Genomic DNA, 20,616 nt, shown 5'->3' with positions numbered 1-20,616 from the left:
TAAAATGACATCACACCAGTTAATTCTTTGATTTAGCTAGAAGTATATCAGTGCCTTAAGTTTTCCAGCAAAAAACTAAACAACCCCCCAGCAAATTAGGGCAAGAGGAATCTTCAAGATCATGTGAGAGAGCATGAATCTCATGGCTTGTTGTTCGAGCAGTCATGCTCTTGTGCTCGGATGCTTTGTAATGTTGAAAAAGTAGCCCTGGTCTACAGCTGACATAGACAGAGCGGCCCACTAGAGAATGGAGGCAACCCTTGTATTTGTAACTGTCAGGGAAAAACAGTTGGACACATGACCTTGTGTGCGTCCTTGGTGACTTGACAGTGTGTGTACACACAAGCAGCAGGGCAGAGACTCTCGCAGCTGCCGCCATTTTACATCATCACATGACTGTTTACACCCGCTTTATCAAACGCCTGAACCCACAAGTCAGCACCGGTTTTCTGTGAATGATAATTGTTATATGCTAATATATATCTTTTTTTTTTTTATCATGAGAAGCCATAGAAAAAACCCTTGATAATATCCTTCTGATGTCCTCATAAAGGGCAGAGTCACTTCAACATCCATCACTGGCTCATAACGGTTTGGCCTAGATTTCCAAATATCAAGAGAGAGAAGGGGGTGGTGTGCTACTGTAACATGCCAGTTATGCTCAAAGCAGAGGAGAAGTGACTGAGGGTGAACCGCTTATCTGATCACAGGGGTAAAGATGGTGCTACTCCGTTAGGACCAAGAAAGAGGGCAACGTACTTCCTGAAAAAAAAGATAACCCTCTCTTACAAATCAACCATATCAATCTTAAAAACAGAAACCGGATTCAGAAACCCCTGCAAAGCGAAACATCTATTGACACAGGAGCTGGTGCAGTCCCCCCAGAGGACTAGCCCGCAGGGCTGGAGCCGACACCGCTTGGCATTGGGAGCTCTGTGAGGGTACCCAGCATGTCACCTAATGAGATGCACAAAATGAGATGATTAACCATCTGCATCTTTTATCTCCAAGTGTGTGGGTACATGTGTGTGACAGGCCAGCCTTCACACACAGCGCTCTGCTCCCTTAAGTGTGTCAAACACATTTCAATGTTGCAGAATTTTAAGGAGTGAAACTGCCTGCTAAGGCAAGAATAACTATTGCTCATCTCATACTTTGGGATTTGAACAAACCCTTAATTCTAACTATAAAGATTTTGTGTGTGTTATGCACTGTCTGTGCCATGGACATGAATGTTCTCTCAAATTGTGGCAAATTGTATTAATTATCTAAGTGAGCTGACATCTTTCGCCTGGCAGGAAATAAAATGTACTAGCTATTCTTTAGCACTAACATTTTCTGAACTGTATACATAAGTTATATTACAAATAATACTGTTCAAAAGTCTGGGATCAGTAAGATTTTTTTTATTTTAAGAAATTAATAACCTTATTTAGGAAGGATGCATTCAATTGATCAAAGGTGACAGTAAAGATTTTTATATTGCTACAAAAAAATCGTTCTATTCATCGAAGAATTCTGAAAAAAAAAATGTATCGCAATTTCTACAAAAATGTTAATTAGAACAACCATTTTTAACATGATTAATAATATTAAATGTTTCTTGAGCACCAAATCTGCATATTATAATGATTTCTGAAGGATCCTGTAAAATAATGGTTGTTGAAAATTTAGCTTTGCCATTACAAAAAAGCATTGCTTTTTAAAATTTTATAAAATACAAATCAGTTATTTTAAACAGTAATATTATTTCACAATATTGCTACTTTATTGTATTTTTTGTTGAAATAAATGCAGCATTGGTGAGCATATGAGACTTCTATCAAAAACATTAAAAAAAGTATCACGACGACCCCAAACGAAGTGTGTATCTGACTCCCTTTGATAGATGATTAATTGAGAGCGTTTTTTGTTTTCGAACAGATTATAAACTTGCACTTCTCTGCATCAAGCATTATATAGAAAGTGAGAGACTAACATAACTTCTCATTTTGGGTACAACTGCATTGTCCCAGTGAATCCAGACTTTGTCAACTTTTAATTTCACATGAAAGGTAATGCAAAGGCAAGCATTCACAGAAACTATAATCAAAGTATAAAAATGTAAACATAAAAAAACCTGAAATCACAGAATCTCCCCTAAGTCAACTACAACCTTCAATCAAACCTTGCCATCATGATTTCAAAACAGCATTTGCACTGTCGAGCACAACCTCCAGAGAGCGTGCGCTGGCCTGTGGAGGCAGGGCGACTGTTGTTTGGGTATTGTTGAGGTCAGTAATGGCTGTTGTTGGAACATCAAACATTATTTTGCAGCGATGCAATGCAGCGGTGTTTTTGCACTCTACTATGATCATGCCTCCCTCCTACATAGCAACAGAGATAAAAGGATGACTAATGTGTCCAGTGCAGAAAAACATGCATCTAACACTTGTGTTACAGCTTGAAGACGTATAAGGCGCACAAGGGCCAAATGCAAAACAGCTATTTATGGATTTTCAGGTTGCAAGGTTCCTTATAAAGGTTCAGTGTAAATCTAAAAAGCTTTCCGCTGCATTTTCATCTATTGTCACAGGAAAAAAATGTTTATGAAACACATCACAAGTGTATTCACTATCTGTACGTCTGTCAGTCTTTCATTTTTCACACTTGGGTTGGTGTGGCCCAGTCACAGAGCCCACTGCTGTCAGACCAGCTTAAAGATCAGATGGTATTAAAGCCTGCAGTCGTCATGGAGACCACTTCCAGGAGACTACTAATTGATCTCACTTCCGTTCCACTCATGCTAGTGCTGAGAAGGTGTGAAATACAAAGCATGACAAGAAATATATAGATGTCTGTGCATAGAAGCTGGGAAACAACATTACTTCTCTATTATTACAGATCTCTCAATGTGAGACAGAAAAAAAGAAAACATCTGTATTGAATTTTGAAAGCAAAGCAATAAGACAGAAAACACATCTCTTGATATACACCCCATTACAATAGCAGAATCCCATGACGGAGCTGTGCCTGCCCCACTTTTGCTGGTAGAAATTAAAGAATGTTGAGGGAATAGCACTAACCTGCGTTGCCTGTGCTGGGGGGCCTCTGTGGGGGCCCGCCAGACACTACGTTTCTGTGCAGAGAACCCTGAGGAGGAGACAGCATGGCACCGTCACTCAGAGAGGCAGTGGCGACCGACAGGCTCTGGCTGCTCAGAGAGGCCCCGGGGTTGTAGGACATGGCATTGGGGTTCGTCACTGGCACAGCCACATGCATGGAGAAGTTCTGCGGGGGCAATGCCGTCGGCTGGAAGAGAGACACACACACATGGCTTTACGTGAGAGGCATTAGAGACTGATATTTTATGCAGTATCAAAATTGACATTCACAAAGATAACTGCAGAGTCATATCTCAACGAGAAACGATATACCGGTAATCATTTAGCCTGGATATTCAGGTAGAATGGCCCATAATGGTGCACTGCACATATCTTCAGGCCTCTACAAGAAGTGAAAGATGTCCCATGAGCTTAGGTGCTTTTATCATACAATGGAGGAAAACAGGAGATAGATTGCTGGGTGGAAAAAATGTAATCTCAGGAGGGAATATCTACGGATCACCTTGGGCTGTCCAAAAAGCCCGGCATAAAGTGAGAAATACTCCTGGAAAACAATTCTACTATTGGGAGTCATTTTCACTGTGCTCGGAAGACCAATTTTTTTTACCCAGGCTCAATACTCAAAACAACATCTTGAGATAAGATATATTACGAAGGCATGCAAATTAGGGAAATTTCTTGAAATAGCTCTCCAGTCAAGTATGGCTATAGCCAGCACTGCACTTGGCCGTTTTCACAAAACAAAACAAATAAAACACACACAAAAACAAACAAGAAGGAAATCATACGACAACAACAGTGGCACCTTAATCAAAGGAACAGGCAGTGCATTGCTGACTATCCATAGAGTTATCCAGAGTGAGTGTGAGCAGGCACAGTGTGAGGCCACTCAATTCACTTAATAGTGCAGCGAGCCAGTTAGTGAGTATATTAGTATGTTAATAACTCAAGCTTTGTTAATGTCCATTCGGTGCAGTGAAAATAATCGTCTGACACCATCTATCAGGTGCAGAATGTTATAGTCATCACCTAATAAGATCACTAATATTACTAGCTTGAACTTGAAAAAGGTTCAGTTATTGGATTGTGCTTGGATTCTGAGTTCTGGAAGGACTAAAGAAATTGTCCTGGGAGAGGAACAAACAAACCCAGGTTTTGCCACCCACCAGAAAAGTGAGACAAAAAGAAATCAGTTCTAATGAGTGGAGCAGAAACGGTGAGATAGTCGCTCCATCTTTATTCAATGGCAAATCTTCTCCATCACACGACCTGAACCGAGCACAGCACTGAGAGAAAAGATTCAATTTCCAGATCTGTTGGGGAGAGTGCTGAGATGAACACATCAATTACCTGGACATCGAGGCATTCTCTCCACAAAAAAAACCCCACAAATACATCACACTTGTACGTTTTTACAGTATTTCAGGTCACTAATCAAATAAGCACATTTGTGGGGGGGTTTATTCAACTTTTCACTTGTATAGTATTTAAAAAGTGAATCTTATTATTTTAGAAATGTATCAAAAAAAAAAGTTTTATACTCCGAGTTTAATAACTCCAAACAATGTGATCTTATTAGGGTCAGAGAAAAGGGCTGCAAAATTAAAGAGAAAAAAAGTGCACTTCCAATGGACAAAAAAAAAAGAGAATGCTTTAAAAAAACAAAAAAAAAGGTCCTTAGGTGCTGACAGTGGTTGCAGGGTGAGGCAATGGAAAAAAGGGGGAGAGGGGGGAGTATCCTTTCTGCCACAAAGCCAAGCAAAAACATTGCATTTACTTACGATTTTATGATTTCGCATCATATTATCAAACTCTTCATTAATTTTTTTATATTTTTCTTCTGTGTGAGGGGTGAGGACATATGAGGCGTCAGGATCCGGGCTATCACAGCCTCTGTGTTCTTTCTTGTTAAGCGCCTGTAGTAAACATCAACATAAAAAGAGGGATCAACACAAAAAGGCAGGGAGGAAGCAGTACTTACACCACAGCGCTTGTACATTAAATCACTCTCTTCGTTTAGTTTGCCGAAACGATCGTCCATGAGGGGACTGTGACCGAAACAGTCATCTGGATCAGGACTGGGACAGTCATTATGGCCTTTGTTTCTTAATTTCTGAAAATGAAATTGGAAAATTCACACATACATAGACATATGACAACCCAAACAGCTGTTATCGTTGGGTTCATTTAAACAATGTAAAAGCAATTGACTGGTTAGTAATTATGATAATTAACTACTTAAATAATCTAAGGAAGAATATTTTGATGAAATGCATTCACAGAATTTAATGAAGAAATACAGTTATTGAACTTTGCTACAATTGCATGCTGCTTAGAGAACACAGAGGAGCTGCGATCAGGATGTTGAAATCGCACTGGTAACAGTTCAATGGATAATTTGGCAAATACATTAAGAGGTAATACGCTGATGGTTGCACCATGCCTATTGCATTAGCCCCTGGGGAGGAAATTGAATTGTCACTCCTTATCCTTTCCCTTAAAAACATTAGGCTGGGAAAAAAAAACCAAATCGTCTTTTCTCTCTCTGCGTTTCTCTCCCTCTCCCCTCTTTGCTCTCTTCCTTAGGAACATACATTTCCCTCAGCATGTGTGTGTGTCGCGATGCATATTTCATTATCTTTCAGTTATCATAAGCCACCCAGCTGGAAGACACACACACATAAGAGGATCCCACAGTGCAGCGCTTTAGAAGCTCTCTCACTGTAATTCAGCACACCTGTCACTCACAGAAGCCTATCAGAGTGAATGCAATGTACAAATTGAATGGATTATCATATCCGGTCACTAGCATTTAAGTGTGGAGAGGACTGATTCATTTACGAAGAAACTGCAAGGGTAATATTAGACATTTTTACCCTGAAGGAGCGGAAGTATTTCTTTTGTCAGAGGGGAATCTATGGGTAACATGTTACTTAAGGCTGGTATAATGATTTGTATTATCTATTTATAGCTGGTCCTTAAAATAGTGTAGTGCATTAAAATGCATCATCACAATACATCATTTAACATACCATCATGCATTATTGCATTCAAAGGAAAAAGTGTTAATAGGTAAAAAAAAAAATGTATTGTAGTGTAGCCTGTTATAAGTATGTACAAAAGAAATAATGATAATTTATAAAATACAACACACAATTTCATGCACCATTCTGAATTATAATTAGAATTAATATTACATAACTTATCTGTGTAAATAAAACATATATAATTTTATATGTAAATTAATAATTTCATGAAATAATTTATGGAAAGAGAAGATAATGCATTTGCAATTAGTGTATATGGCATTACGAATACCTTCATAATGCAATATATGCACTGAATACTGAAGTAAACTGTTAACCTTTTATTTTTATTTTATAACTCTCCATTACCAATCAGAGCGGTTGCATCAACAAGATGACAGCGAAAGTTGCCAAAAAGGGAAATCTTCATTTTATGCCCTGATGTGTTTCTTACTATAGATCTCCTGTAATAAGACTACCTCGGGTTGGTTTGGCAGCAGAGGTCACATGTTCTTTCAGATGAAAAAGTCATGTTTTGAAGGAAGTGAAGCCCCTACACTAACAAGCCCCTTAGTCGTTGTATCTATCACGATGTGTGTGAGAGTGTAGGTACATGTACGTGTGTGGGTGTGTGTGAGAGTGTCTGTAGAGTGCAGCTGCTGTCCTCTGGTATTTCTGTGACTGTAGAGTGAGATCTTTGTTGATCCTTATCTACTTTATCTAACAACATGTGCAACCGAGCTCAGCACTGTGTGAAGTCAAACATCACAACGTATTCGTCCAGATGCACAGGAACAATCTATACATGTGTGCAATGCGTACTGCTCTGCGATGTCTAAGCAAAAAACACAAAAATGCAAGTGGTATACTACTTACATCTACAGATATATGGCTTTTCTGGGACCATCTGTAACCATAAAGCCTTTTAGTGTGGTGCCGAAGGTGGCTCTCGCTCTCTCTTCCCAGGTCATTTCCTGTTTACAGGGCCCTATGTGAATCTCTGAAACACTGTGTTTACCAGTGAAACTATGCACTTTCTCCCCCAGAGTGCCACAGATTCCATCAGGACCTGCAAATTATTGTCCCAACCTGCTCATTATGTGGCAAGCGCTGTGGCTGGAGCTGGGCAGCGAGGTCTGTGTGAGCAGGGCAGGGCCGCTGACTTCCACAGTAACCCTAGGGACACACCCGTCCGCTGGGGCCTGAGTCTGCAGGGAGGGGCCCCTGAGGAAATCGCGGCCGCCAGGCCAGCCTCCTCATGGGCACACAGTGCTGATGAGCAAAACAACATTTCCAAACAAAGGAATGTGATGGAACTACTGTACATTATAGAGTAGACCTTAATTAGAGTAGATGCCATATTAAATTGTACACGGATGAAAGCACCTCTGGTGTGTGTTTAAATACGTTATTAATACGTTTATACGTTATTTCCATAAACACTGCATATAATTTTTGTAAACGCAGTTGTCACTATCTTAATTTTGCGGGAGTTAATTAAGTTGTAGAATGCAGTTGTCACACCCATGACCTGAACTCTGTGTACAGAATACGATTAAGCAATAAAAGGTGAACTGACAACCGCATTTAGCTGTAGTGTGTACTTGAGACACAATCATGAACAGTTTGACAAAAGGAAGCAACACAATCGCACTAATATGCCCAAAAGAGCTAACATTCGCACATTCCCAGACTGCACCATGCCGTGCTTTAAAGTCTGAAGAACCGGGATGGCAAGCTGGTAAGTCCTTCTTAAATGGCTTGGCATGTTTTTGGGTGTCCCACAGACACTGCCCGCAGCTCTAGTAAATGGATCACTAATTCAGCACATGTCCAAACAGGTGTCCCTCTTCCCCAACACCTGTCAGACCCTTCACCTTACGATCCAGCCAATCAAGAGCCCCTGCACGTGAGCATGGCCATAGAAGGGCACATCATGTCAGTGATGCGTTACAGCAGATAAAAGATGCTGCCAATGAGCGATCCAAGTGAATCCATTAAATACAAGCACAGATGGGGGCATGAGGTTGATCACGATGGATAATTTGCATTCTTAACTAGAATGTACATTTCCAGAAGAAAATGTGAAGTGGTGCTTGCAGTGGCAAAACTCGCCGCTCGGTTGCTAGGGTGCGGTTAGCTAGTTTTTACCAAGATGCTAGCATGATTAGCATGTTGCTAGTATCATGCTAGCATGATTAGCATGTTGTTAGCATTATGCTAGCATTATTAGCATGTTGCTAGCATGATTAGCATGTTGCTAGCATGATGCTAGCATGATGCTAGCATGATGCTAGCATGATGCTAGCATGATTAGCATGATGCTAGCATGATTAGCATTTTGCTAACATGTTGCTAGCATGATGCTAGCATGATTAGCATGTTGCTAGCATCATGCTAGCATGATTAGCATGTTGTTAGCATCATGCTAGCATGATTAGCATGTTGTTAGCATCATGCTACCAACATGCTAGCATGATTAGCATGTTGCTAGCATGATGCTAGCATGATTAGCATGTTGCTAGCATGATGCTAGCAAAAATAAGCATGTTACAAACATGTTTTAGCTAGATGCTAGCATGATTAGCATATTGCTAGCATCATGCTAGCATGTTTAGCATGTTGCTAGCATGTTGCTAGCATGGTTGCTAAGGTGTTACTAGGTGGTTGCTAGGGTATTATGGGTGGTTGCTAGGGCGTTGCTAGGCGGTTGCTAGGGTGTTCTGGGTGGTTGCTATGGTGTTGCTATGCGGTTGCTAGGGTATTCTGGGTGGTTGCTAGGCGGTTGCTAGGGTGTTCTGGGTGGTTGCTAGGGTGTTGCTAGGGGGTTGCTAGGGTGTTCTGGTTGGTTGCTAGGGTGTTGCTAGGCGGTTGCTAGGGTGTTCTGGGTGGTTGCTAGGGTGTTGCTAGGCGGTTGCTAGGCGGTTCTGGGTGGTTGCTATGTTGTTGCTATGCGGTTGCTAGGGTATTCTGGGTGGTTGCTAAGGTGTTTTGGGTGGTTTCTAGGCGGTTGCTAGGGTGTTCTGGGTGGTTGCTAGGGTGTTCTGAGTGGTTGCTAGGGTGTTGCTAGGTGGTTGCTAGGGTAATCTGGGTGGTTGCTAGGGTGTTGCTAGGTGGTTGCTAGGGTATTCTGGGTGGTTGCCAGGGTGTTGCTAGGCGGTTGCTAGGGTGTTCTGGGTGGTTGCTAGGGTGTTGCTAGGCGGTTGCTATGGTATTCTGGGTGGTTGCTATGGTGTTGCTAGGCGGTTGCTAGGGTGTTTTGGGTGGTTGCTAGGGTGTTTTAGGTGGTTGCTATGGTATTCTGGATGGTTGCTATGGTGTTACTAGGTGGTTGGTAGTGTTCACATTTGGTTACTATAGAGTTTTTATAATGTTCATGGCATGATTTAGCACTTAGCTAATCAATATTAGCATGTAGCTATTCACAGCTAGCATGTTTAGCATGTTGAAAGTCCTGTGTGCCAGCATGAGTCAAAATACCCAACCCCCATCTCTATACGATGTTCTGATGCAGAGATGTAAGTCTTGCAAAATGGTTGCTAGGGTACTCTGTTTGGTTGCTAGGGAGTGGCTTGGCAGCTACCAATGATGAAACTCCAAAGGCTGCTTGTCAGTATGAATGATATAAATCAACCCCCATCTCTCTACGATGTTCTGATAGAGAGATGTAGGTCTTGCAAAATGGTTGCTAGGGTACTCTGTTTGGTTGCTAGGGAGTGGCTTGGCAGCTGCCAATCATGAAACTCCAAAGGCTGCTTGTCAGTATGAATGATATAAACCAACTCCCATGCCTCTGTGACATTCAGAATGGACGATATTCCTCTTTGGATTTTGGTTGCTAAGGTGCTCGACAATGGTTGCTAGGGCGGGACTCGGAAGTGTTGAGGTGATTCATGATTGGCTGTTTGCTGCCCCGTGTCAAACGAGACCAACCTCATGTTTCTATGACAATTCAGTCCAGAGATATCCCTTCGATCTCTTTCAATGGAAGTCTATGGAACTTGTTGCTAAGGAGCTCTAAATGGTTGCTAGGGCGTGGCTTAATAGCTTCACAATGATCCTGAGAGACTGATTGGTCGTCTGAGTAAAATGAGCCCGCCCCCTTGTCTCTATGACACTCTGATCCAGAGCTATGTTCAATACAAAATCCCAATGCAATTTACCATAGTAGGAGAAACGCATGCATTTCATGGGCCGACCTTCGCCATAGTAAGTCAATGGGAAGCTTTGGGGGCCTCTTGCCCCCAGGGGTGCAACTTTTACCCCATTGTGAGGTATGTTTTTACAGAGCCTGCAAGCCTCTTCAAATGTGGTAAATCACACGTTTCTGCGAAATCCTCTTTCAGTGCTACGAGTCGTCAAAGTTCGTCGCAATGTTAAGTCTATGGGATTTTTTTTACCCAATTTTTTGCCCCTGGGGCAAACACCGTACCCCTGATCGGTAAGAAAAGTCACAGCACACCTCTCCTCAATAGGCCGCTCGATTTGACGCCTCACTCAGGGGTCTGTGATGTCAGCATGTATTTATTTACAGATAATTACTTTGGAGTTTTTATATGGAGTTTTTATAGAGTTTTATAGAGTTATTTAGTGTGGCACTCGGCCTGCGGCCTCGTGCCTATGGCCTACGGTTGCTAGGGTGCTGTAACTGGTTGCTAGGGTGTGGCTATGAAGATTTTAGGCCATTACTTATTGGCTGCTTGATAAAATAAATCCTCTGAGGGAGAGAGAGAGGGCCTGACAGCAGGGCTGTCAGGCCCTTTTGTGTCTGTGTGTGTGAAAGTGACAGTTGAGATTCGAATTTCTGAAAATTCCGCAATGTTAAGTCAATGGGACTTTTTTGGCCGCTTTTTCGTCCGCTGTGCGAACATCGTACACCCGATCGCTTAGAAAAGTCATACCACACCTCTCCTCAATGAGCCGGTCGATTTGACACCTCACTCAGGGGTCTGTGACAAAAGTTGCGGGAGGAGTAGCGCGCCAAACTTTTGTCCAGAAGAAGAAGAATAATAAGTATGCAAGAGAACACTAGTGTTGCTTTGCTTTCAGCAAGCACCACTAACTAGAATGTACATTTCCAGAAGAAAATGTGAAGTGGTGCTTGCAGTGGCAAAAACACCACTCGGTTGCTAGGGTGTTCTTGTAGTTTGCTATGATGATGTAAGGCAGTTGCTAGGGTGTTCTGGGTGGTTGCTAGGTGGTTGCTAGGGTATTCTGATTGGTTGCTATGGTGTTACTAGGTGGTTGGTAGTTGTCACAGATGGTTACTATGGAGTTTGTAGCATTTTCTTGGCATGATTTAGCACTTAGCTAATCAATATTAGCATGTAGCTATTCACTGCTAGCATGTGTAGCATGTTTTAAGTCCTGTTTGCTAGCATGAGTAAAAAAAAGCCAACCCCCATCTCTATACGATGTTCTGATGCAGAAATATAGGTCTTGCAAAATGGTTGCTAAGGTACTCTGTTCGGTTGCTAGGGAGTGGCTTGGCAGCTGCCAATCATGAAACTCCAAAGGCTGATTGTCACTATGAAAGATATAAACCAACTCCCATGCCTCTGTGACATTCAGAATGGAAGATATCCCTCCTTGGATTTTGGTTGCTAAGGTTCTCGAAAATGGTTGCTAGGGAGGAGCTAGGAAGTGTTGAGGTGATTCATGATTGGCTGTTTGCTGCCCCGAGTCAAACGAGACCATCCTTGTGTTTCTATGACACTTCTATCCGGAGATATCCCTTTGATCTGTTTCAATGGAAGTCTATGGGAGTTGTTGCTAAGGTGCTCTAAATGGTTGCTAGGGCGTGGCTTGATAGCTTCACAATGATCCTGAGAGACTGATTGGTCGTCTGAGTAAAATGAGCCCGCCCCCTTGTCTCTATGACACTGTGACCCAGAGCTATGTTCAATAAAAAATCCCTATGCAATTTACCATAGTAGGAAAAACGCATGCATTTCATGGGCCGTCCTACACCATTGTAAGTCAATGGGGAAACTTTGGGCAGCTCCTGCCCCCAAGGGGTGCAACTTTTACCCCATTGTGAGGTATGCTCTTACAGAGCCTGTCAGCCTCTTCAAATGTGGCAAATCACACGTTTCTGTGAAATCCTCGTACAGAGCTATGAGTCGTCAAAGTTTGTCGCAATGTTAAGTCTATGGGATTTTTTGGAAGTTTGTTCGCCCCTGGGGCGAACACCGTACCCCCGATCTCTTATTAAAAATCATAGGACTCTTCTCCTCAATAGGCCGCACGATTTGATGCCTCATTCATGGGTCTGTGACAAAAGCTGCGGGCGGAGGAGTGCGCCAAAAATTTTTCCCGGAATAGTAAATGCTATACTAGAAAATTTCAATGGGAAAAAAATTTGGGCAGCTCCTGCCCCCCAGGGGTGCAACTTTTACCCCATTGTGAGGTATTTTCTTACAGAGCCTGTCAGCCTCTTCAAATGTGGTAAATCACAGGTTTCTGAGAAATCCGAGCTCTGAGCTATGACTCGTCAAAGTTTTTCGCAATGTTAAGTCTATGGGATTTTTTTGGGCCGTTTATCGCCCCTGGGGCGACCATCGTACCCCCGATCGCTTAGAAAAGTCATAGCACACCATTCCCGAACAGGCCGCACGTTTTGACACCTCATTCATGGGTCTGTGACAAAAACTGCGGGAGGAGTAGCGCGTCAAAAAGTGGCCAGAAGAATAATAAGAATAAGAATAAGAACTAGAATGTACATTTCCAGAAGAAAATGTGAAGTGGTGCTTGCAGTGGCAAAACTCGCCGCTCGGTTGCTAGGGTGTGGTACATTATTGCATACGAGACAACAACCACGTCTGTACGATGTTCTGATGCTGAGATGTGGCTTATTCATGTGTTCAGGTGGTTACTAGGGTTCCCTATATGGTTGCTATGGTGTGCTTATACAGTTTATGAGATGATATTTAAAGACTAGTTGACAGTCTAAGTAAAAAAAGCCAAACTCCATGTTTCTACTATTTTCTGGAGCTGAAATATGGCTTGGAAATGTAGTTTTATGGTTGCTAGGGTGCCCTAAGTGGTTGCTAGGGCTTGGCCATGAAGTTGTTATGCCCCTACTTATTGGCTGCTTGATAGGCCGAGTCAAAAGAGCCCAACCCCAAGTCTCTGTGACCTTCTAGTCAAAAGATATGATCTCACAAATGTTGTGCCAATGTTAAGTCTATGGGAATTTTTTCGTCCGATTTATCGGCTGCTGAACAAACATCGTACAACCGATCACTTAGAAAAGTCATAGCACACCTCTCCTCAATGAGCCGGTCGATTTGACACCTCATTCATGGGTCTACGATAAAAAATGCGGGAGGAGTAGCATGCCGAAGTTTTGTCTTGGTGAATAGTAATCACAATACTAGAATGTACATTTCCAGAAGAAAATGTGAAGTGGTGCTTGCAGTGGCAAAACTCGCCGCTCGGTTGCCAGGTTGTTGTACATGATTGCATACGAGCCAACAACCATGTCTGTACGATATTGTGGAGCTGAGATATGGCTTATACATGTGTTTGTATGGTTACTAGGGTACCCTATATGGTTGCTATGGTGTGCTTATTCAGTTTATAAGATGATATTTAAAGACTAGTTGAAAGTCTCAGTCAAAAAAGGCAAACTCCATGTTTCTACTATTTTCTAGAGCGGAGATATGGCTTGAATATGTTGTTTTATGGTTGCTAGGCTGCCCTAAGTGGTTGTTATGGCGCGAATATGAAGTTATTATGTCACTACTTATTGGCTGCTTGATAGGCTGAGTCAAAAGAGCCCAACCCCAAGTCTCTATGACCTTCTGGTGAAAAGATATGATATAACAAATTTTGTGCCAATGTTAAGTCTATGGGACTTTTTTCGGCCGATTTATCACCCGCCGGACGAACATCGTACAACCGATCGCTTAGAAAAGACATAGCACACCTCTCCTCAATGAACCGGTCGATTTGACACCTCACTCATGGGTCTACGACAAAAGGTGCGGGAGGAGTAGCGTGCCGAAGTTTTGTCTAGGTGAATAGTAATCACAACACTAGAATGTACATTTCCAGAAGAAAATGTGAAGTGGTGCTTGCAGTGGCAAAACTCGCCGCTCGGTTGCTAGCGTGTGGTACATAATTGCATACGAGACAAAAAATACGTCTGTACGATGTTCTGGTGCTGAGATATGTCTTATTCATGTGTTCAGGTGGTTACTAGGGTACTCTATATGGTTGCTATGGTGTGCTTATACAGTTTATGAGATGGTATTTAAAGACTAGTTGACAGTCTAAGTCAAAAAAGCCAAACTGCATGTTTTTACTATTTTCAGGAGCTGAAATATGGCTTGTAAATGTAGTTTAATGGTTGCTAGGGTGCCCTAAGTGGTTGCTAGGGCATGGCCATGTAGTTGTTATGTCTGTACTTATTGGCTGCTTGATAGGCCGAGTCAAAAGAGCCCAACCCCAAGTCTCTATGACCTTCTGGTCAAAAGATATGATATAACAAATTTTGTGCCAATGTTAAGTCTATGGGACTTTTTTCGGCCGATTTATCGCCCGCCGGACGAACATCGTACAACCGATCGTTTAGAAAAGACATAGCACACCTCTCCTCAATGAACCGGTTGATTTGACACCTCACTCATGGGTCTACGACAAAACGTGCGGGAGGAGTAGCGTGCCGAAGTTTTGTCTAGGTGAATAGTAATCACAACACTAGAATGTACATTTCCAGAAGAAAATGTGAAGTGGTGCTTGCAGTGGCAAAACTCGCCGCTCGGTTGCTAGGATGTTCTGGGTAGTTGCTATGGTGTTGCTAGGCGGTTGCTAGGGTATTCTGGGTGGTTGCTAGGGTGTTGCTAGGGTATTCTGGGTGGTTGCTATGGTGTTACTAGGTGGTTGGTAGTTGTCAAAGATGGTTACTGTTGAGTTTGTAGCATTTTATTGGCATGATTTAGCACTTAGCTAATCAATATTAGCATGTAGCTATTCACTGCTAGCATGTGTAGGATGTAGCAAGTCCTGTTTGCTAGCATGAGTCAAAAGAGCCAACCCCCATCTCTATACGATGTTCTGATACAGAGATATAGGTCTTGCAAAACGGTTGCTAGGGTACTCTGTTTGGTTGCTAGGGAGTGGCTTGGCAGCTGCCAATCATGAAGCTCCAAAGTGAATGTGAATGTATAAACCAACCCCCATCTCTATACGATGTTTTAAAGCAGACATATAGGTCTTGCAAAATGGTTGCTAGGGTACTCTGTTTGGTTGCTAGGGAGTGGCTTGGCAGCTGCCAATCATGAAGCTCCAAAGGCTGCTTGTCAGTATAAATGATATAAACCAACTCCCATGCCTCTGTGACATTCAGAATGGAAGATATCCCTGTTTGGATTTTGGTTGCTAAGGTGCTCGACAATGGTTGCTAGGGCGTGGCCAGTAAGTGTTGAGGTGATTCAGGATTGGCTGTTTGCTGGCCCGAGTGAAACGAGCCCACCCTCATGTTTCTATGACACTTACATCCTGAGATATCCCTTTGATCTGTTTCAATGGAAGTCTATGGAACTTGTTGCTAAGGAGCTCTAAATGGTTGCTAGGGCGTGGCTTGATAGCTTCACAATGATCCTGAGAGACTGATTGGCTGTCTGAGTAAAATGAGCCCGCCCCTTTGTCTCTATGACACTGTGATCCAGAGTTATGTTCAATACAAAATCCCTATGCAATTTACCATAGTAGGAAAAACACATGCATTTCATGGGCCGTCCTACACCATAGTAAGTCAATGGGGCAACTTTGGGCCCCTCCTGCCCCTCAGGGGTGCAACTTTTACCCCATTGTGTGGTATGTTCTTACAGAGCCTGTCAGCCTCTTCAAATGTGGCAAATTTCACGTTTCTGCGACATCCTCGTTCCGAGCTACGACTCGTCAAAGTTTTTCGCAATGTTAAGTCTATGGGATTTTTTTGGGCCGTTTTTCGCCCCTGGGGCGACCATCGTACCCCCGATCTCTTAGAAAAGTCATAGCACACCATTCCCGAACAGGCCGCACGTTTTGACACCTCATTCATGGGTCTGTGACAAAAACTGCGGGAGGAGTAGCGCGTCAAAAAGTGGCCAGAAGAATAATAATAAGAAGAAGAAGAAGAAGAAGAATAATAAGTATGTGAGATAACAATAGTGTTGCTTCGCCATAGGCAAGCACCACTAACTAGAATGTACATTTCCAGAAGAAAATGTGAAGTGGTGCTTGCAGTGGCAAAACTCGCCGCTCGGTTGCTAGGGTGTTCTTGGATTTTGCTATGATGATGCAAGGCAGTTGCTAGGGTGTTCTGGGTGGTTGCTAGGGTGTTGCTATGCGGTTGCTAGGGTATTCTGGGTGGTTGCTAAGGTGTTTTGGGTGGTTGCTAGGCGGTTTCTAGGGTGTTCTGGGTGGTTGCTAGGGTTTTGCTAGGGTGTTGCTAGGTGGTTGCTAGGGTGTTTTGGGTGGTTGCTAGGGTGTTGCTAGGCGGTTGCTAGGGTGTTCTGGGTGGTTGCTAGGGTGTTGCTAGGTGGTTGCTAGGGTGTTCTGAGTGGTTGCTAGGGTGTTGCTAGGTGGTTGCTAGGGTATTCTGGGTGGTTGCTAGGGTGTTGCTAGGTGGTTGCTAGGGTGTTCTGGGTGGTTGCTAGGGTGTTGCTAGGTGGTTGCTAGGGTGTTCTGAGTGGTTGCTAGGGTGTTGCTAGGCCGTTGCTATGGTGTTCGAGGGTGGTTGCTAGGGCGTTGCTAGGCAGTTGCTAGGGTATCCTGGGCGGTTGCTAGGCGGTTGCTAGGGTGTTCTGGGTGGTTGCTAGGCAGTTGCTAGGGTGTTCTGGGTGGTTGCTAGGCGGTTGCTAGGGCGTTGCTAGGCGGTTGCTAGGGTAATCTGGGTTGTTGCTAGGGCGTTGCTAGGTGGTTGCTAGGGTATCCTGGGTGGTTGCTAGGCGGTGGCTAGGGTGTTCTGGGTGGTTGCTAGGGCGTTGCTAGGCAGTTGCTAGGGTGTTCTGGGTGGTTGCTAGGGTGTTGCTAGGGTAATTTGGGTGGTTGCTATGGTGTTACTAGGTGGTTGGTAGTTGTCAAAGATGGTTACTGTTGAGTTTGTAGCATTTTATTGGCATGATTTAGCACTTAGCTAATCAATATTAGCATGTAGCTATTCACTGCTAGCATGTGTAGCATGTAGCAAGTCCTGTTTGCTAGCATGAGTCAAAAGAGCCAACCCCCATCTCTATACGATGTTCTGATGCAGAGATATTGGTCTTGCAAAACGGTTGCTAGGGTACTCTGTTTGGTTGCTAGGGAGTGGCTTGGCAGCTGCCAATCATGAAGCTCCAAAGTCAATGTGAATGTATAAACCAACCCCCATCTCTATACGATGTTCTGATGCAGAGATATTGGTTTTGCAAAATGGTTGCTAGGGTACTCTGTTTGGTTGCTAGGGAGTGGCTTGGCAGCTGCCAATCATGAAACTCCAAAGGCTGCTTGTCACTATGAAAGATATAAACCAACTCCCATGCCTCTGTGACATTCAGAATGGACGATATTCCTCTTTGGATTTTGGTTGCTAAGGTGCTCGACAATGGTTGCTAGGGCGTGGCTAGCAAGTGTTGAGGTGATTCATGATTGGCTGTTTGCTGGCCCGAGTCAAACGAGACCCCCCTCATATTTCTATGACAATTCAGTCCAGAGATATCCCTTCGATCTCTTTCAATGGAAGTCTATGGGAGTTGTTGCTAAGGTGCTCTAAATGGTTGCTAGGGCGTGGCTTGATAGCTTCACAATGATCCTGAGAGACTGATTGGTTGTCTGAGTAAAATGAGCCCGCCCCCTTGTCTCTATGACACTGTGATCCAGAGTTATGTTCAATATAAAAGCGGTTTCTATGGTGTAGGACGGCCCATTTCATGGGCCGTCCTACACCATAGTAAGTCAATGGGGAAACTTTGGGCAGCTCCTGCACCCCAGGGGTGCAACTTTTACCCCATTGTGTGGTATGTTCTTACAGAGCCTGTCAGCCTCTTCAAATGTGGTAAATTACACATTTCTGCGACATCCTCGTTCCGAGCTACGACTCGTCAAAGTTTTTCGCAATGTTAAGTCTATGGGATTTTTTTGGGCCGTTTTTCGCCCCTGGGGCGACCATCGTACCCCCGATCTCTTAGAAAAGTCATAGCACACCATTCCCGAACAGGCCGCACGTTTTGACACCTCATTCATGGGTCTGTGACAAAAACTGCGGGAGGAGTAGCGCGTCAAAAAGTGGCCAGAAGAATAATAATAATAAGAACTAGAATGTACATTTCCAGAAGAAAATGTGAAGTGGTGCTTGCAGTGGCAAAACTCGCCGCTCGGTTGCTAGGTTGTTGTACATGATTGCATACGAGCCAACAACCATGTCTGTACGATATTGTGGAGCTGAGATATGGCTTATTCATGTGTTTGTATGGTTACTAAGGTACCCTATATGGTTGCTATGGTGTGCTTATTCACTTTATGAGATGATATTTAAAGACTAGTTGACAGTCTGAGTCAAAAAAGCTAAACTCCATGTTTCTTCTATTTTCTGGAGCTGAGATATGGCTTGAATATGTTGTTTTATGGTTGCTAGGCTGCCCTAAGTGGTTGTTAGGGCACGAATATGAAGTTATTATGTCACTATTTATTGGCTGCTTGATAGGCCGAGTCAAAAGAGCTCAACCCCAAGTCTCTATGACCTTCTGGTCAAAAGATATGATCTCACAAATTTTGTGCCAATGTTAAGTCTATGGGACTTTTTTCGGCCAATTATTTGCCCCTGGGGCAAACACCGTACCCCCGATCGGTAAGAAAAGTCACAGCACACCTCTCCTCAATAATCCGCACAATTTGACGCCTCACTCAGGGGTCTGTGATGTCGGCATGTATTTATTTACAGATAATTACTATGGAGTTTTATATGGAGTTTTTATAGAGTTTTATAGAGTTTTTATAGAGTTATTTAGTATGGCACGAGGCCTGCGGCCTCGTGCCTATCGCCCACGGTTGCTAGGGTGCTGTAACTGGTTGCTATGGTGTGGCTTTGAAGATTTAGGGCCATTACTTATTGGCTGCTTGATAAAATAAATCCTCCTAGGGAGAGAGAGAGGTCTGCCTGACAGCAGGGCTGTCAGGCCCTTTTGTGTCTGTGTGAAAGTGACAGTTGAGATTCGAATTTCTGAAAATTCCGCAATGTTAAGTCAATGGGACTTTTTTGGCCGCTTTTTCGTCCGCTGTGCGAACATCGTACACCCGATCGCTTAGAAAAGTCATACCACACCTCTCCTCAATGAGCCGGTCGATTTGACACCTCACTCAGGGGTCTGTGACAAAAGTTGCGGGAGGAGTAGCGCGCCAAACTTTTGTCCAGAAGAAGAAGAATAATAAGTATGCAAGAGAACACTAGTGTTGCTTTGCTTTCAGCAAGCACCACTAATAATAAGTATGTGAGATAACAATAGTGTTGCTTCGCCATAGGCAAGCACCACTAACTAGAATGTACATTTCCAGAAGAAAATGTGAAGTGGTGCTTGCAGTGGCAAAACTCGCCGCTCGGTTGCTAGCGTGCGGTTAGCTAGTTTTTACCAAGATGCTAGCATGATTAGCATGTTGCTAACATCATGCTAGCATGATTAGCATGTTGTTAGCATTCTTTTAGCATTATTAGCATGTTGTTAGCATGATGCTAGCATGATTACCATTTTGCTAGCATGTTGCTAGCATGATGCTAACATGATTAGCATGTTGCTAGCATGATAAGCATGTTCCTAGCATCATGCTAGCATGATTAGCATGTTGTTAGCATCATGCTAGCATTATGCTAGCATGATTAGCATGTTGTTAGCATCATGCTAGCATCATGCTAGCATGATTAGCATGTTGTTAGCATCATGCTACCAACATGCTAGCATGTTGCTAGCAAAAATAAGCATGTTGCAAACATGTTTTAGCTAGATGCTAGTATGATTAGCATATTGCTAGCATCATGCTAGCATGTTTAGCATTTTGCTAGCATGGTTGCTAAGGTGTTACTAGGTGGTTGCTAGGGTATTTTGGGTGGTTGCTAGGGCGTTGCTAGGCGGTTGCTAGGGTGTTCTGGGTGGTTGCTATGGTGTTGCTAGGCGGTTGCTAGGGTATTCTGGGTGGTTGCTAGGGTGTTTTGGGTGGTTGCTAGGCGGTTGCTAGGGTGTTCTGGGTGGTTGCTAGGCGGTTGCTAGGGTGTTCTGGGTGGTTGCTAGGGTGTTCTGAGTGGTTGCTAGGGTGTTGCTAGGTGGTTGCTAGGGTGTTCTGGGTGGTTGCTAGGGTGTTGCTAGGCGGTTGCTAGGGTGTTCTGAGTGGTTGCTAGGGTGTTGCTAGGTGGTTGCTAGGGTGTTCTGGGTGGTTGCTATGGTGTTGCTATGCGGTTGCTAGGGTATTCTGGGTGGTTGCTAAGGTGTTTTGGGTGGTTGCTAGGCGGTTGCTAGGGTGTTCTGGGTGGT

At 43.5% G+C, this 20,616-nt stretch overlaps 1 protein-coding gene and 1 long non-coding RNA gene across 16 annotated transcripts in view; one reads left to right on the top strand and one right to left on the bottom strand.

The window, feature by feature from the left end:
• The window catches only part of mef2aa (myocyte enhancer factor 2aa), a 134,805-nt gene that overhangs the window by 15,709 nt on the left and 98,480 nt on the right, over positions 1 to 20,616 (bottom strand). For 7 of the 15 annotated variants that reach the window (XM_056255375.1, XM_056255392.1, XM_056255367.1 and 4 more), the window contains 3 exons: positions 5,086 to 5,217; positions 4,886 to 5,020; positions 3,066 to 3,291 (listed from right to left, as the gene is read on the bottom strand). In XM_056255375.1, coding sequence (XP_056111350.1) covers positions 3,066 to 3,291; positions 4,886 to 5,020; positions 5,086 to 5,217 — 493 coding nt within the window. The remainder of the gene's footprint in view (positions 1 to 3,065; positions 3,292 to 4,885; positions 5,021 to 5,085; positions 5,218 to 20,616) is intronic. The other 8 variants (XM_056255427.1, XM_056255489.1, XM_056255436.1 and 5 more) reach the window with 2 other exon arrangements.
• LOC130088633 (uncharacterized) overlaps positions 1 to 20,616 on the top strand; it is a 108,515-nt gene that overhangs the window by 16,656 nt on the left and 71,243 nt on the right. The gene's annotated exons all lie outside the window — the stretch shown is intronic.

Source organism: Rhinichthys klamathensis, unplaced genomic scaffold, assembly GCF_029890125.1.
Source record: "Rhinichthys klamathensis goyatoka isolate OS25496 unplaced genomic scaffold, OSU_Roscu_1.1 h1tg000005l_1, whole genome shotgun sequence".
Taxonomy (NCBI): Eukaryota; Metazoa; Chordata; class Actinopteri; order Cypriniformes; family Leuciscidae; genus Rhinichthys; species Rhinichthys klamathensis.
This window is presented reverse-complemented; position numbering and strand designations above follow the sequence as displayed.